The sequence below is a fragment of the Solanum dulcamara genome, chromosome 3 (assembly GCF_947179165.1).
Source record: "Solanum dulcamara chromosome 3, daSolDulc1.2, whole genome shotgun sequence".
Lineage (NCBI taxonomy): Eukaryota > Viridiplantae > Streptophyta > Magnoliopsida > Solanales > Solanaceae > Solanum > Solanum dulcamara.
The window spans coordinates 399,448-417,906 of NC_077239.1; the positions used below are offsets into that span (position 1 = coordinate 399,448).

The 18,459-nt window shown below is 35.0% G+C and overlaps 1 protein-coding gene and 1 long non-coding RNA gene across 6 annotated transcripts; one reads left to right on the top strand and one right to left on the bottom strand.

The window, feature by feature from the left end:
* The first annotated feature begins 1,532 nt into the window (after window positions 1-1,532).
* On the top strand, window positions 1,533-16,809 carry LOC129882031 (uncharacterized). 5 transcript variants are annotated; one of them, XR_008765712.1, is made up of 6 exons: window positions 1,533-1,736; window positions 2,525-2,619; window positions 5,791-5,884; window positions 10,384-10,570; window positions 15,068-15,192; window positions 16,138-16,809. It is a non-coding gene; the product is annotated as an uncharacterized LOC129882031 (long non-coding RNA). The 5 variants fall into 5 exon arrangements; XR_008765711.1 differs by lacking the exon at window positions 16,138-16,809 and having other exon boundaries at window positions 15,068-16,131; XR_008765713.1 differs by lacking the exon at window positions 16,138-16,809 and having other exon boundaries at window positions 10,384-10,480; window positions 15,068-16,131.
* On the bottom strand, window positions 5,816-10,376 carry LOC129882030 (glucomannan 4-beta-mannosyltransferase 1-like). The gene is made up of 9 exons (XM_055956149.1): window positions 9,285-10,376; window positions 7,894-7,992; window positions 7,557-7,809; window positions 7,094-7,204; window positions 6,866-7,002; window positions 6,677-6,790; window positions 6,389-6,588; window positions 6,090-6,284; window positions 5,816-5,975 (listed from the first exon to the last, which is right to left on the bottom strand). The coding sequence occupies exons 1-9, from the start codon at window positions 9,597-9,599 to the stop codon at window positions 5,816-5,818; spliced, it is 1,584 nt and encodes a 527-aa protein (XP_055812124.1). The 5' UTR covers window positions 9,600-10,376.
* Window positions 16,810-18,459: the final 1,650 nt, after the last annotated feature.

The following is an 18,459-nucleotide window of genomic DNA, read 5'->3' on the forward strand; positions in this document are numbered from 1 at the left end:
TTTATTTTGAAATATTTAATGTTCTTGAAGACTAAGAGGTATTAAACGACATGTTTAAGGGTGATGTAAACATAGTTTAGGAAAAATACTTTTATGATTAAATCTATTAAATTATAAATATTTCCTATTCTTGGAGGTCAAAATTAATATTCTTTGACTAGACTTTGTAATTGCACTATATATTTTTCTCCTCTACAAAAACAACAACAATAATAACATATCTAGTAAAATTCCACAAGTGACTTCTGAAGAGAATAGAATGTATGCAGACCTTATCACTACCTCGTGAAGATAGAGAGACTGTTTTTGAAAGACACTCAACATTTTTTCTCCTCTACATGGAGCAAAATTTACAAGTTATGAGAAATAAATTCTTATATTTTATTTCTAAGAAAATAAAGTCATTATATATAATTGAAATTTTTTAGGAAAATATAATTATCTAACTTATATTGTAATAATATAGCTCAAAACTTAAATTACAAATTTTTAGCCATCAATGCAATCCGTTATAAAATATTATACTCCCATATATAATAATATACAAAACTTTCATTATTATTTTCTTTACAAAAATATTAAAAATTTGATATACAATATTATAAACCCAATATAAAATATGACACAAAATTATAAGAGGTATTTATACACCATATACAATTTTATACACTATCTTATAAAAAGCTGAATTCGTCTTTTTCCTTGAATCCAAACATCAAATTCACCCAAAAATACCACAAAAAATACACCAAATCATTCCAAAAAATTACATTTAGTCTCATTAATACGTAAACGATCTTTTACAACACTACCCATTCGACACAGAGCTTATTATTATTATTACTTTTTTTGCAGAAATTTAATTTTCAAACTCTGAATCTTCAAGCTTCTACAATGATTGAACATCAATTCTATGTTGGGTTTGTGAAGAAAAAATTAATAAGAATCGATTATTGGTAATAGTGGATTTTTAGTATGAAACAAGATGTAAAATAAGTATATTTGGTGAGTCAATTGAGATGGAGATCAATGATTCTCTAACTAGACTTAAAATAGTGGGCAAACAATACAATTTTCACAAGTTTAAGGCTTAATTATGTGTCTACCCGTGAATTTTCAAGATTATCAATCGTGTCAGATATATGTATTTTAGATATATGAGGTCAAAATTATGTGTAATTATTCCAGATACACTACATCTAATTGAATTTGCATATAACTGTCTCTCTCTTATTTGGATAGCCTCTCTCCTCTCTTGCTCGCTTCTCCTATCTCGCTCGCCTATCTTCTCTCTCGCTCGCCTCTCTTCCCGTGTAATCTTATTTCAAAATGCATCTGGTAGCAAAAATACATATATTTAGGTGTATGTGACTTGAAATCTGATATGAAATTATTAATTAGTTAGATAATATGTAATTATTTCAAACTATAGAGATAATTAGTAAATATGATAGTAATGTTTGTGTAATTACGTAGTTTTTTCCTTAAAAAGAATAATTTCCCTTCTTCAAATTGCATGGATTTTGATACTGGACTTCTTTTTTCAAAAGCCCATACAATCAATAACATTGGACCCATTCTTATTGGACTTCAAATTATTGGGCATCGGTTCGGTTTCGTTCAAATCCCTTTGACCCGCTCGGCGTTCCGGCGGGTCTCTTCTCCGGCACGGTAATCTGAACTTCCAACACTCCTTCCGAATTCCTTCAGACAACAATACTTTTGCGCTTTCACAGGTAATTTCTTCTCATTTGTCTTTAATTTAACTTTTTGATGAATAGAGTTATCTCGTATTTGGTGCTGTGGTAGGTATCTAGTGGAATTAGTCGAGATAGAAAAATTATTATGTTAAAGTTTAAAGTTTTGATAGTTGATTGTTATATTTGTGAGATTAAACTGGGTATGTTGTTGTTGTTGTTGTTGTAAGTAGGGTAAAATTTTATGCAAGTATGAGCATCAAGAGTATGTTGTACTCAAAATAAGTTCTTAGGTGAAAATCTTAACTTTGTAAGGGGCATGGGAAGGCCAAATTGATGTTGCATTTTGTAGATTGAGCAGAAGGGTGTAACATGATTTGACTGTAAAGATTTTCATCTTTTCTTTCCTTTCCAACATATGATGTTTTTCTTGTCTGCAGAAATAGTTCCTAATTGTTGAAGTAAGATACAAGTGCTCTCCGATTCCCAGTCATTACATTTCCTTCGGAAAACAATGTTCTATCCAAGATTAGAATAGTAATCTGAAATAGAGGCATTCTGGTTGACTGTCATGGTATAAAGAACACGGAAAGCCAATTTGAGAGGGGAATGTACCAACCCAGCGTCATGCCAAAAACTAATCTTCCTACCATTTGCCAACTTGAAATATGTTTTGCTTGTAAAATCTCCCATAATGTCCTGAAAATCAGTATCTGTATGTATTTATTCTGGTGCACTAACTCAAAAGTAAATTTCTGTTTATGTGTCTACTTATTTTGTGATATATTATATTATTTTTACTGGCATTGGTTCGAAAACTTGGGCAGAGCTTAGGTGGGTACTCCTCGGAAGTCCAATGGAGGGCGCCAACCCAGGCCATAGCCCATAAGAGCCTTCTGATCGACCCATTGACCCCATCCATGTAAGTCTGTTTGTGTGCTTATTGTGGTCATTGAGCCCTAATTTAGGGCTGTGTTTGTCTATGCATGCGATAATCATTGTTTTAGTTAAAGAATTTAAGGCATTATCTAAAACTTGGAGCACACCAAGGGTTGTTGCTATTTTGGGTATTGTAGGTGTATAAAGTTTGAGGAGGTTAAGGGTGCTATTCATAGGATGAGCAAGGGGAAAGCGACCGGGCTTGGCGAGATACCAGTGGAATTTCGGAAGAGCATAGGCAGGTTATTTAATGTAGGTTTTATTATTAGAGGAAAAGAGATTTCTTCAAACTTCAAAGAACTATCGTCTTGGTTTTGGCATTGGGAGAGGATTGGAGAATGATTTCCAGGTTATGATTGCTCATACGATCCTAGAAGAACATCGTGACTAATCTATAGGGTACTATGCTAGAGGTCGTCTTAGGCCCTGCATTCACAACTTAAAGAATTAATAAAGCAAGACAGTGAGAAAATATCTTCTTTTTCAACTGCTTTTATTGCAGAGACCCATATTGTTCTGTAAGTTTTTTTTTTTAATTTTGTATACTGCTTCTATTATAGAAATTTCCCTCCGCATCTCTCACCTTACTTATAAAAAGAAAAAGGAATTTCTCACCATATTATATATATATATATTACTTCATGAAAAAATATATTGTTTTTTCAGGAAGTAATATTAGGCCAAACCCATCGGTGGCCCCCTAAAGTTGGCACCAACTTTCACTTAGACACCTAAACCAGGAGATGTTCATTTTAGACACCTCAAGTAAGGTCCTGATGTGTCATTTTGACACTTTTTAAATAATCTGAAGTTGGAGTCAAGAGCGTGTATTACACTTTCGTCCCCATGGATTAGTTGACCAATTATATTATGCCAACACTGTCTTCTTTACACATCATATTGCTTTAAGATTTAAAGGGTCAAAAGTTGATCTTCAACTCCATTTTCTCTTCTTCAGTTCAAAAACCCATTTTCTCTTCTTCATTTCACACTGATCAAAATCCTAGGTAAGAATATGAAAGTTCAATTTTTCTTGATTTTCATTCAATTCTTAGTTAATACTAACTGTTATGTTAGTTTATGTTGCTAATTTCCAGGTTTAAATGTTGAAATCAAGTGTTGGAGATTGCATTTTTGTTCTCTCTGTCACCACTCTTAGTCACCACCGGTGTAGTCATCGCGATTTTCTCCGACTATTTGGTGATTACAAGGGTTTTCATGGCGATTTTTTCAAGTTTAGCGTTTTGGGGAGTACCCAGTAGGCCGATGTAATTGACTAGTATCTCGAATCCGACGTCTTTGTTGCCTTTGAATTGGGTCGGATCGTATGTGATTTGAGCTATAACAGCTGCTGGGTATTTTTGGATTTCGTAATCAGCTGTAGATTGAATCAATTCATATTTGGGTGTTTCAACACAGATCTTACCGAAAACCATGCCCATTTTCAGAAAACTTAATTATTGCAAATGGAATTTGAGAATGTTGAGAGTAAATATTGACTGTGAATGTTGAGAGTAAATGTTGGCTGTGAATTGTTACTTTTAAAAAATCAATTACTAATTAACAATGGAAGAAAAACAAAAACTAGATCTAGGCAATGACAATGAGATTACAAAATCAAGGTCCAAAGCTATGGAGGAAAACGTTTAGAAAATGGAGAAGAAGAAGAACAAGAATTTTTTTTTTTAAAAAAAAAATATTTTTTTAAAAAAGGTCTTCACGCGCTCAAAATGGGTGCAGCACACGCAATATGCCAAGTCAGCACAAAGTGTCAAAATGACACATCAGGACCTTACTTGAGGTGTCTAAAATGAACAACTCCTAGTTTAGGTGTCTAAGTGAAAGTTGGTGCCAACTTTAGGGGGCCACCGATGGGTTTGACCTATTTTTTTTGTTTCCTGCCATATCAACATCTGCATGTGTTCTGCTCTTAAGGGGAGAGCCCCATATACACAGTTGGGAGTTATCTGCCATTGCCGCCAGATGTGTCGCTAATTCTTGTATGCTTCTCACGAATCTCACCTCTACCGACCGCCTTTTATATATGTTGGATGATGCATTTTCATTTGGAAAAGTCAAAAACAGTATCAAGACCAAGATGAGTACATAAATATTGGACTTGTACAAAGACTACCCAGAAACTGAATCTAGCAAGTCTGAGAAGTCATCTATGCTAAATACAGTATCACCTTTATGCCAGCGAAACAAATATTGTAAACACCTATATTTTATAACAGAAATCGGCTTCTTTTTCCCTTAAAACATCTCTTGTTCCTTTGTCGCCAAACTGTCCAAATGATGCATAAAGGAATAAGCTTCCATATCATCTTCAACCTTTTCTTCATATACCACCCTTGCCATCTGTTCAATAGATCCTTAATGAAGATTTCAAGTTCAATAAATCTTGAACTCCCATGGCTAACAAACAGTTAACAGATGAAGATGTCCAAAGCTGGAGGAATATTTGACTTTATGGTTTCACGTTCATTCCCCACTTTCTTGTAAGATATTTAGGCGCTTTGGTTTTTGGCCTTTATCCATGTAAGGTTTTGTAAAATTTGGAGGTTCTTGGATCAACAGTAAAGTTGTCTCCGTGTGACCTATTGTCACTGGTTCGAGCTGTGGATCCAACCATTAATGCTTGGATAAGTTAGGTTGTCTACATCACACCCCTTGAGGTGCGGCCCTTCTCAAAACCCTGCTAACACAGGACGCTTTGTGTACCGGGCTGCCCTTTTTTTTTTTACGGATCCATAGGTTCATTAAATTCTTTAGGAGGGGTTGAGTCATGGAGTAAAATATGCTTACCTAGATCATTAATTTTATAAATTTGCCTTTTTTGCAGAAAAAAGATAAAATATCTTTGGTGATAAATAAAAAATGAGAACACAATACTAATGTTTATCTTTTTCACAATTTACTACATACATATTATGCAATGGAAATCTGATACCACGACAAAGAGTAGCAAAAGTTATTTGGGAAGCCAAATGAACATCTGTAAATTCTGCAAATATATAAAAATAATGAAACACATTATTACATTGAAACCATTAAGCTCTTGTAGGGCCTAATTTTTTAAACAATTTAGCACTTGCATACTATTAGTCTACTTGTTGGGCGTGGTTCTTACTGTTTTTCCTGCATATGCCAGCGGCATCCTATGTTCACCGTATTTTCTAATTGGGGACGAATGTTCCAACATAGCCAATTCCAACAATGAAGAACGCTCCCGCTTGCAGGAACAGGTATATGAAAAAGTGATCACTTCCAAATAGCATGTTGTATATAGCACAGTGTAGCATATACATTCCCATTAGCAGCTCTAAGACGTGAATCCTGTTTGCAAACCATAGTGCAGGTTACATTCAGAACTTTGCAGGATAGAGAGTACTTACTTCATGGGACTGAGTGAACTGTCAAATGTAATGATAAGTATAAATATATGATTACCTTTCACCTATCCTCGATCTTGGTTTCTTTGATGCCTTGGCACTGTACTTTTGCTTCATCGTGTTCCCCAGCTTCTCCGTTACAACCCATTCATTTACCCGGCTGGCTTCTAAGAGTCCTATTATTGCTGCCTTAGATCGATGGAGTGACATGACATTCTCAAATAGGATCCAGAATACAAGAAGATGGAAAGATCTGCGTGGAAATCAGACTAAGTTGTATTAACTTTTTATGCTTGAAAAATATGAAATGAAAAACAAAAGGACGATTTCTGAGTTCAGTTTCGTGAGTTCACATACCTTGGTGTGCAAGCAGCATTAAGAATGGTAATAGTTGCTGGAAGATATATAGCTAGAGGCTTTGTAAGATGGACTTCAGGCACCAAGATAGTTGCTGGGATGACGACACAGTAAAAGAAAAAGGTAACCCAGTGTGCGATAATCTTCCTCACAAAGAAGAAACCGTAGATGAGATGAAACTTCTTCCAGATTGATACACGCTGCATTTAAAAAGAAAAGGTGTGATGTGACTTGTTGACAAAAAAACTTTTATTAATAGTATAAATAATTTTTAAAATATAGTGATACCTCACAAAGGATGATTTCTTTCATCATCTTGCGAAAGAGGTTAGCTGGGCCACATGACCAGCGGTGCTGCTGAAATCTATACGCCTTGAAGGTACTTGGGAGTTCGTTCTTGACCTAAATGAACTGTGTTAGTCATCTGATTCTTAGAGGCTTGTAGTCATTTCCATAAATAAGAAGTTATGAACTCACAGCTAAGTCGCCCACAAATAAAAATTTCCAACCCTTTAGGCTAGCCCTGACGGCAAGATCCATATCCTCTACTGTGGTCCTGTCTTTCCATCCGCCAGCATCATTCACTGCTCGAATTCTCCACACACCAGCAGTCCCTACAATTCAATCCATCAAGCTCATTACATTCTTAAAATAATTTCTAGCTGATGATGCTGTATGTGGAGTGAGATCTGACTATTAGTTTACCATTGAACCCAAAAAATGAACATGTTGATGAGCCAACTTCTTGCTCAACACTGAAATGATAGTCCAATGACATCTCTTGAAGTCGAGTCATCAGACATTCATCTGCATTGACTGTGGAAAGATTTTCACTTACATTAATAACCAAGTTAGAAGAATAAGAAATATGGCTGAAGCTGTTAATTCTTTCTCTATGTATGCATTGCCTTTTAAATAGATTAAGGATGCTTTTGTGAATTGATTTTTAGGTAAATCTTTTCATGAAAAGTTCTTTGAGTGAGATAGAAACAACATAAAAAGAATCCTCCTATCATGAAACGGATACAATCAAAGTTTATTAATATAAACATAATAATCCATTATTCATTAGTTTTACCTCTTCTGAATACCTTTAATTTTATTTGTTTTTGAGGTCATGACCAATTATTCAGTGTGTGTATGGACATAATGCAGTCTTTGGCCTTACCAAATTTCCATCTGGCTTGAACCAGAGCCAGTTCTGGGTTGTCGAGAAGATATGGTATGGTCCTCCAAAGAAAGTCTTCTTCAGGCTGAAAGTCTGCATCAAAGATCACAACAAACTCACAGTCATCAACATACTGCTTCTTTAGACCCTCCTTGAGAGCACCAGCTTTGTAGCCATTCCTGTTGTTTCTTGTTTCGTATTTCACGTTTATCCCTCTCTCTATCCACTTTCGACATTCCAAGTCCACTAATGTCTGCAATTATATTCTCAAACATTAATTGGAATTCAGAAGATTCTTAAAAAAATTTCTCAGATAAAGTTGAGTTGAAAGAGATACCCGTAAAACTTCGTTGGTGGAGTCATCAAGAACCTGCACTACGAGCCTATCTGATGGCCATGACAAGCCACATACAGCTCCAATTGAGAGCTTGTAAACCTGATAAAGAACAATAAGATGATAATAAACAAAAAGATGATAATGGTTCTTATTTTGTAGAGAAAGTTCATATCCCTATTCATATGATATTCTACAACAACAACAATCCAGTGAAATCCCACAACGTGGGGTCTGGGGAGGGTAAAGTGTACGCAGACCTTACTCATATGATATTCTAGTTGGGACTAATTTCAAATGTGTTTTTCTTGTTGTCTACTTTTAATCCTCTTTGATCAGGAGCAAGGTGCAAAATTCAGTGCCTTTATTTTGTATGCTCCTAAATATTGTTCCTTGTTTGACTAAGCTAGAGGTTAGAGCCTTGCAGTCAATATGCTATTGATATATTATTTAACTTATATTTCTAACTGCTGAACATAACTAGATTTATTTCCATTGGTTTCTTGATTCTCATTTTAGTCTATCTTTTTATTAAGCTATGTACAAGTCATTAACAGTGTTGGATGATTAACATAAATCTATAATTTTTGCAATCAGTCAAATTAGTGGTAAATTCTACTGGTGAAGAATGTCCATAAACTATCTTGCTCCTTTTGGAATTTATAATTAGATGGACAATAAGCTTACTTCCTTTCAATGGCCTGACTTACATCTTGGTTTGGCCTTTTGGATCTATTTAATTATTTGGTCTCCTGCTATTAAAATCATGGTTTTGTGGCAGTACTCAACAGGGAAAAGTTTAGGTATATATCATGACAAAGATTTCTCAGCTTAATCAGTAAAGTCAGACTAATGGTTCGGGATTTATATAAAAGGGTGTAATCTCTTGGTATCTATTTGTTCATTTAAGAAATTTCCTATATTTTTGGTGTGATTTTTCATTTTTGTAATCTTTTCTGGATGGACTTTGTCTGGGAAAGCCGGGAAGGGGGAGGGTGAGAAAAGAACAAATATTGCTCCTCTTGCATTGAAGGTAAAATTCCCCGATGAACTTTCACTTGATACTCGGACATGGTTGTCTACTGTGTGTTGTTTCTAGTTTTTTGATTATTGGTGGTTGTGAGAAATGAAATTGTATTTTCTATTTCTGATTCACTAAATTTATTTCAGTTTTGGGATCATTCTATGTTTGTGATTAATTCTCTAAAAAATACTCTCAAGATGGAAAAAATATAACCACTCATCAGAAAAAAAGAAAGGGCGATGGAAACAGGCATATTCATAGTTTCTTCTAGGAAAAATTGAAATGCAATGCTAAACAATAATCATTTATGCATAACTTTAAATCTCTGGAACTTCATCAGAAAAGATGTATAGTCAAGTAAGGTATGTACCTCCTTTTCGTTGAACATAGGAATTTGGACCAACACCATTGGGTAGTTTTTGTTTTTCTCTAGGTCTTCTTTTACGGATTCGAGCTTATACTTGGTATATCTTTTCTTTCCAAAGCACTTGACCCCTCCTATCACTATTGCCATGTAAATACGCTCAAGAAATAGCATGACGGACATGGCTATGCATATATACATTGCAAGGTGTAGGGCAGGCACTACTACTGGAACTCGTATTCGCTCCCAAGCATGATTTAGACTTTGAGTAGTATTGGTGCTTACTCTGATCCTAGGATCTTGGAAAACAAGATTTCTCATGGTTTGTGCTCGAGTTACTGTATGATATGGAGGACCTGAATTCAGAGTTTAGTAAGGGAGCAGAGCACTTTGGGTTGAAAGGAACGAGCTTGCCCCGCAAGTACATAGAGATGGAGTGAAATTGCGGTGAACTTTAGGATGCAGGTTTTGTTGCTTTAAATAAAGATTAAGTGTGCTTGTGGTGAAGGTGACGATAGTAAATGGCGATGAGGTGGAGTGGTGTCGTAGATTGAGTAATCCATTTAAATAAAGTTCTTTCATGTGAGAGACACACGGTGTACATGCAATGAAGGTGTTGCAACGTATCATTGTGCTAGCTGGAGGTTTGGATTTTCCCTCCGACAATGCTGTTGGAGCATCTAAACATAAATATACGTGTTAAACCTTTGTATTCGATAATAAAGATTAAGTTTTGAATGATTATTTCTATTTACGTATCTAAAGAGAAGCGTGAAAGAGATTTCATCTGAATTTCGCCAAAATGCTTCTTAACTCCTCGAGTCCTTTAGTATAACTCGTCATCTTCTCTCACTATTACCCATATCCTTTTCTTAGCTCCTAAGTTACTCTGATTTTCATACTTTCTTTTTGAGAGCATTAGTGGTAATTCTGATTTCTGAACTGGATCACAAACAAAATGTTTATCTTAATAGGACTACGTCGTTTTATCTGTCACTGACATCAACTGATTGCTTTTAAAATCTTACTATCAAATAAATGAAAATTGCAAAGTTTGCTTTGAAGTTCTTTACAGCTGGCCTAACTCTGTTTTTTCTGAATGTAGAACCATGAAGTGATGCATAAATCTAGCCTCAAAGACGCCACCCATAGTTTGGAATTATGTGAATATAGAACATAACACGTTTTGAGCACATCCAAGGGTAACACCGTCATCAACTCTTGGAATTGTCATCTAAATTGTCGATTCTTGTGTGGGATACTTGCAGTCCCAAGTCGTGATGGATATGTTAGTAAGTGGTTGGCTTTATTTAAATGTTTATAAACTACCTTATGAAGGGTGACTTTCCTAATTATTCATGGCTGTCAGTAATTCTTAAGGAAGTAGGAAGTTTGGTTAAAACACGTCCCACTTGTTGAGAGCAATAAATTTCTAAAGTTATGATATGTCCAATTTTGTTAGGGCAATAAATTGTTGGTTAATTGGCTGATTTGGTTACTCAATTTGTCAACTTTCCTACATCAAAATGTTGTTAAGTTAGTTGAAATTTATAAGCAACTTTAATCTATTTGTGACAAACGTCATGGTAAAAACTTACCCTGGGTGTTTGCACCAAACCAATGAATGCAAGACATGTACAACAACAACATACCTAGTGTAATCTCACAAGTGGGGTCTAGAAAAGATAGAGTGTACGTAAACCTTACTCTAACCTTGAGAGGTAGAGAGGTTGTTTTTGATAGACCTTCAACTCAAGAAAAAGCAGATTGAAAAGAAAAAAATAATAAAAGTGAAGAAATCATGGCAAACTATAAAAAGCATGGCAAAGCATTTTGAAAAAAAGAAAGAATAGTAACTACAACAAAATAGTGGGATAATTTAAGTACAAGAAGAGACAATAGATAGTGACAGAAACCAAAGGACAAGAAACTACCGGAGAAATACTACAATTATTAGTATGGAAAGTGAGACCATGCTCTACTACCTACTAATCGTCTACCCTAATTTGTGTCCTCCACAACCTCTATCTAAGGTCATGTCCTCGATAAGGTGCAACTGTGTCTTGTCCTGTCTAATCACCTCTCCCAATATTTCTTCGGCCTATATCTACCTCTCCTGAAACCATCCATAGCCAACCTTTTACACCTCCATACTAGGGCATTCATGCATTTCCTCTTCACATGTCTAAATCATCTTAGTGTCGCTTCCCTCATATTTTTCCTCCACCGAAGCCACTTCTACCTTGTCCCGGATATCTTCATTTCTAGTCCTATCTCTCCTAATACGCCCACACATCTAGTGCATCATCCTCATCTCCACAACTTTAATCTTCGGAATGTGAGAGCTTTTGACTCACCAACACTTTGCCTTGTACAACATAGTTGGTCTAACCACCACTTTGCCTTGTACAACATAGTTGGTCTAACCACCACTTTGTAGAACTTGCCTTAAGTTTTAGTGGCATTTTTTAGCACACAATACTCCGGATGTGGGCCTCCATTTCATCCACCCTGCACTATTACGATGTGTGACACCATCGTCAATCTCCCTGTTTCCTTGGGTAGACCCAAGATACTTGAGACTTCCTTTCTTTTGGATGACAAGTGCATCAAGCCTCACTTCCATGCCAGCCTCAAGCATTACGTTGCTGAATATGTCCTTCATATTTACATTCACCACTTAATCATGGTTAAGTTGTATGCATTCTCACTCTAATTCTTAACTACTAAGGTTGACATACTTGATTTGTATAAACACCCGGTGTGGGTAAGTATTTACCTAAAGGTCACTTGGGTATGAAACAAGAATGTTCAGCTTAATTGGCACAGGTCTATTTACATCTGACTCTCCATAAAATTGATGTATTTTGAAAATCAAAGTATGGAGTTCGCCAATTGTTTTCCCCAAGTTTTGCGTCTTTTGGTTGTGTCCTGATAACCTCTAAACTTAGTCCATGTCAAAAGGAATTGATTTTGACTCTTAAAAGGATATTGTTTGATATTTGTGGGCTCTAAATTCATGAGATAAAATTGACACTTCCATTCTGTTGTTTCTATTCTTTGATCTGAAGCAACATTTACCCTGAACTTTTGAGAAAACTTTGTAAATTCTGTATATGAGGTTATAGGTGATAGTGCAAATTATATTCAACCATATGATTATTCTTTATCTTCTTCTCTTTAATTCTTAGATGCTTGACTTTTCTCCATTTAATATACCTCATCAGTATATGCATAAAAATGCTTTTGGTCTTTCTTCTCTTTCTCGCATGTTTTATATTTTCTAATCTTATATATATCTTGTCTTGAGTTTGCATAAGTATTTGGAATAGATTTCGGCATTGTTGATGGTTTGTTTTTATATTCTCTTTGTAGTACTCCAAACTTTATTCCTTTCACATTTGGAATGTGATAGTTGTGAATGGTGGGGGATTAAGTAATAACAAAATGAATTTTGGACCAGCCACCTTGGGTTCTTAAGCCACTTCAGATGCAGTTAAGATTATATAAGTTCATCTTGTTCTGGAAATCTCCTCCACAGTGCCTAGCATAACTAAGAATTCTTGAGATCTCCAATACTGTTTCCATGTGATTATGTGAAAACTCTGTTATCAAAGTTACAGATTTCAAGATCTTGTAAGGATATGATATCTGTAATCATATCCATGATCTTGAATAACAATCTCTGTTCTAGAAGTATGCATAGGGATAAATAAGCACGTGGGCGCTAAAAAATAAAGTTAACAATCCCTCAGTGCTGAGGAATAGAGATACTGGACTTCTTAGGAGTACAGTTGACAATCCAACTGAAGTACAGATAATGGACTTCTTAGGAGTTCTGTAATTAATGTATTCCTCAGCATACCCTTAATGCTGGCCACCTCCAAAAAAGTGTGATTACATTGTTCTTTGCACCAAAAACATAGAGAGGTGAGACAATTCCATTTGATCTTTTGAATGGAATTAGATCTGCCTTCGAAATCCTTTCATTTCTCTCCTTCTGTATGTTCCACCAACTGCAGGCTGGTACTGTTTTCCACCACTTTTTTTTTTGACTCTTACATCCCACCCCTTCTGATCCAGCAGCTCAGTAAGTCTGCATTATGTTCTGGCATTGTCCAATCCTCCCTAGCCTAATACAGAAAAAGAGTGCCCAGATTTGAGATGTTACCTTACAATGAAGGAATAAGTGGCTGTTAGTTTCTGCTGCCTCCATACATAAAGAGCATCTAGATGCTATCTGGATTTTCCTCCTCTGAAGTGTTTTATGAGTGAGACATGCTGTCTATACTACCATCCATGAATAGCATTTCACCTTTGTTGGTGCCATGCTTTTCCATATAGTTTTCCTAAGGGCCTTCAAAACTTCCTGTCATCTCAGATAAACCCCTGTTGTGTACTCTAGTTACTGAGAAATGAGTATCTTCATTGTGCCTCCATGTGATGGAGTCAGGAGTAGTGGTCGTCCCTCTGAAATTTCCTACCCTTTCTAGTAGTTCAACCACCCTTTCCACTTCCCAATCATTCAACAATCTCCTGAAATTTAGATTCCCTCCCTGTGGCTGACCAAGTCGCTTTGATTGTGGTATCTGGATTGGTGCAGATAGAAAAAAGTTAGTTTCTGGTGACCAATGTATGGGCAATAGTTGTTTTTCCCTGGAAGACATTATTGAGTCCTGTATATAACATGTCAAACACTGATTGTGTTGTTTGTTTCTCGATGTTTAGTTTCCATTACTAGAATTGTATCGACTATATTGTTTAAACACTTCCAACTGGTTTTTCTGTAATGTCATGGTGGGTGATGTGGACGAATTGGTACTCATTATGTATGTCGCGGATATACCTACTAATTGTGATAATTGACAATATGGTATCCTCGTGTTTGAAAATCTGACATGTTTTCAGATGCAAGTGGTTTATTTCTTTCTTTAGTAACTTAAAAATTTATGGGTTGGACATCTATAATTGAAGTATTAAAGTAAAACAACTTATGTCTTGTGGTTACTTGATAATAATCCAATATATTATCATTTCTATCTTCCCTTTTGTTTATTGCTTTAAATTAGATCTAAATAATCTTTTCGAAGAAATTAACGAAATGCACATCCATTACAACCTAACTTTCTTTCTGTTACTTTTAAATTTGTTGGATCAGAGTAGACCCATGCTACACAAATGATTAGAGTAGTTTTACGAATCATGGCCTTGAATTCAATTCTAAATTCTTGAGCTGTTGTGCATGCTCCACATTTAACCTCTTCCTTAATGCTGATTTTCTTACAAGACTTGACACTTCCATCATCTTTTCCATGGTATTCCCTCAATTAAATGGGAAGATTGCTTCTTATTTTCCAGTTACTCACAAATTGAGCAGTGGTACTTGGTCACACCTTTTTATCTCTCAAACCTTACTTTCCTGTTCATCAAACTTGAACCTTATCACGCCTATGCTGCCAATCAATCAAACCACTTGAATATCTCAATTTGCTGGATGAACATTGGTTGTTGAGGGTTCCTTCTTTTACCCGAAGCGGTTGTTGATCACTAAAGATTAATTTGTGCATGTGTTAATTGATACTTGTGATTATTGCTTGGACTGATAGATCATGTGACATCTAATAGTTGTGGAGGAGGAGCGTCGGTATGCTTTAGTGAGAAATCTAGCACATCTATGTGTTTTTCTTTAGGGGGGACTGGATAACCTACTCGAATATGTAGTTTAGGTACCGAGATATTGCTGTTCAATCACCTACCTAATATGTCTTTGATATATGTTGGTGTTGCAGGTGAGCGTCTAATTCAATGTGTTACCCAAGACCAGCAATTACTAGGAGGAAGAATCAAGTTTGTTGTATATGATCTGTTCTTTCCATTTCTAAGTGCAGATTCATGAATCTTTTCCTGCTTCAAGGTATTTAGCTTTTTTTTCATGTTTCCCCCCAAAAGGTGATCTATGTCTTGTTCATGTCATATGCATCACCTAGGTGATGTCAATATCTGATAAATTAGAAGAGTAATTACTTCTGTCCCCTAGGTTTGTGATCTATTGCCCTTGAAGTTAGGCATGACTTCCGGTAGGGCTTGTTTCAGATGATTTTCATTGTGCTAGTGCTTGAGACTTTAGTGGCTCGTCGTAGCCATAGGTTTGTCTTAGCTGTGTTCGGTTGTGAGCTGGGGTAGCACCGTTAGTCTGGTGGAAATTTTTCTTGTACATAGATTCGCACTATATTTGTAGAGATTATGATAACAGTAGTTTCAGCTTACGAAGATATGACCTTGGATAGGAGGTTGTGGAGGATACAGATAATAGGATAAGGGTAGAAGGTTAGTAGGTAGAAGTGCATTTCTTGTTGTCAATTCATACTAGTAGTCATAGTATTACTCTTGTAGTTTCTTGTCCTTCAATTTCTGTTGTTTCTTGTATTTCGATTATCATATTATTTTTGTTGTAGTACAATTCTGTTACTATCTGTTATTTTTGTTACTATTTGTTATTTCTTGTACTTCCATCACTAAACATTGTTGTAAGTCAAAATTATAGTATTTAAGTAAAGAAAAACTAGGCAGATCCATTATCCATCGAGTTTTGGAGAGAGTCGCTGATCGTTCAATAGAACTAGACAATAAACAATAGCTCTTTGGTGTCATTCTTTATGTATGTTGAATTCTACAGGATATGTTGTAGCTACTGAACTTGAAAACATGAAATTAATAACACTATCATCCAGTTAATCAAATATGAATGAATTTTAGTGTGCTTGTAAGCTGTAGCATGTATGGCAGATCAAATATTTCTTGTTTCTTCTCTCCACCTTCTCAAGGAAAAGATTACCTAACATTTGCTGCAACTTTGTAGATCCCAAATTCGTCTATTGCTTGAGTAATCGATAATCGGGGCAGGATTTTCATCAATGGGGTTTGTCATCCAACTACATATACATCAACAAAAATTTAACCTTACAACAATATCATATCCAGTATAATCCTACAAGTGTGATCTGAAGAGGTAGTATATACACAGGCTTCTCCTTTAGCTCCACCTTGGGTTTGATTATCCATTAAGACTTCATTCCCAAGTCTTTGAGACCTCTAGTCAAAGGTAGAGAGGTGTCAAATGTCCATTACTCTCGACAAAAATCTTTCATTCTCAAAGTTCGATTCAAAGATTAAGTGTGGCGGAGGTGGATGAAACATAAAGGCAATGTGTTTTACTTAATCTAGTTGTGTTATACAAAACATTAATATACATGAATTCGAAGTATTAAGGTTAAATTCATCAAGTTTAAACTTCGAAATCCATATTGGGTTGAGATTGCATTACTCACCATTCCACTAGACAGACAGGCACTTCAGGTGGGGTTACTGTGCCTCCATTGGGTGTGAGTACGTGTCATTATATCATTGGTCCCCAAGAACAAACAGCCCAAGCCTATTCAGCACGTGCCTCCTGTCTAACCATTCTACTGACCATTCAAAATTGTTTTTTTTATTTAGTGTTTGGTATTCAGGCGGGAAGCAGGACGGACCCTGCGGGTGGGTATCTTCCGGCTCGAGTAAAGTAAAGTAATTGTCTTTTTTTTTTTCTCGACAGTTTTCTTGGTTGGTTAATTGGTCACATTTTATTCATGAAATTATTGAATTCCAATTTATTTAAATTCGTGTCATGTATTTAAGTGGAAAAATATTTCATAACAAAATTTTTTTATATTCATGACTCGAATTCAAGTCCAGTAGTTAAAGGTGGAGCGATCAACTTCTATCTTTAAACTATACTACTAGACGCTTTTTTCTTGAACAAAACTAATATATAAGATCCGTTTGGCCATAAAAAAATATTCACTTTTCTTGGATAATTTTTTTCATTTGAAAATTAATGTTTGGTCATTAAATTTTCAAATTTGAAACAACATCTTCAGCTTCAACATTAAACATTTCAAATAAATCCCTTCATTTTCAGCTCCAACTTTAAACATTTTAAATAAAGCAAAAAATATTTAATTTATGCGGCAACATAGAATATCGAATGTTTTTTTTTTTTGCTTATTTATTTATTCATCACTTCACGTGTTTGATTTGTTGGGCAGCTTACATCTTTTTGAGCCCATCCAAACCCAAGAATTGACCACATCAATAATTATAAATAATAATAATACTGGCATTCAATGCCAATAGTTATAGATATATATAAATGTGTGGAGAGGTTGCGGGGATAGAAGGCTCTGAAATAGACCTATTATATTCAAGTCACATTTTCTACATCTACTTAATACATAATTTGCTATATCTACTAACACTTCATTCTAATACAGATATAAAAGTGTTTTCTTTGTATAAACAAGAGACATATTTTTATCTGCATTTGCACCTGCACCTTAGTGAACGAATTTGTTAGCATATAATCGTGCAGAAAGGTGCTGGTGCTCATGCAGACAAAAATGGTATCTTGACCTTTCATTTTTACCCTCGAAAGTTGTTACAATAAATGCAAGCATCGGCTGAATATGTGCTGGTATTTAACAAATTAATTGAGGTAAGGTTAAGTTGAAACAATCTTTTCTTAATTAAGAAAGAGTTAATGAATAATCACCCTTTCACGAGTTTCTACTGTAGCTATCCATTGTTTTACCTATCTACACTATCACATTTTCGCAGTTTTATATTTTAACCATCACTTTTTCTGTATTAAAATGCAACTCGGCGTTGAGTTGGTCTACACACCTGCTGTCTATAGAGGATAAATATTTGACCAATTCATCATTGAGGTATGTTTTAATACAAAAAGAGTGATACTCACATTTAGGTAAGCTAAGACAAAAATAGATGACTGAGATATGAAGCTTGCAAAAAATAAGAATAATTTAGATGTGTTTTTACCGTTAACTTAATAAGAAAAGATTATAGTAGATTGTTTGGGTTGTTGTAACAATATTTACCACTATTTAGGTGTTTGACTCACAATAAGGCAAGCCAGTCTATTCCTATCGAGATGATAAAGATATCAATTTATGAACCTTTTTATATTAGTGTAAAAATAGTTTTTTTCTTGAATAAACTGAAAATTGTATATTTTCTATTATTTTTTTTAATAAATATTAGAAGACAATCTAATATTTTATTAGTCATATAAGTTATATTTACATATAATTTTTAAAAATAGACACATAATTTATATGATACC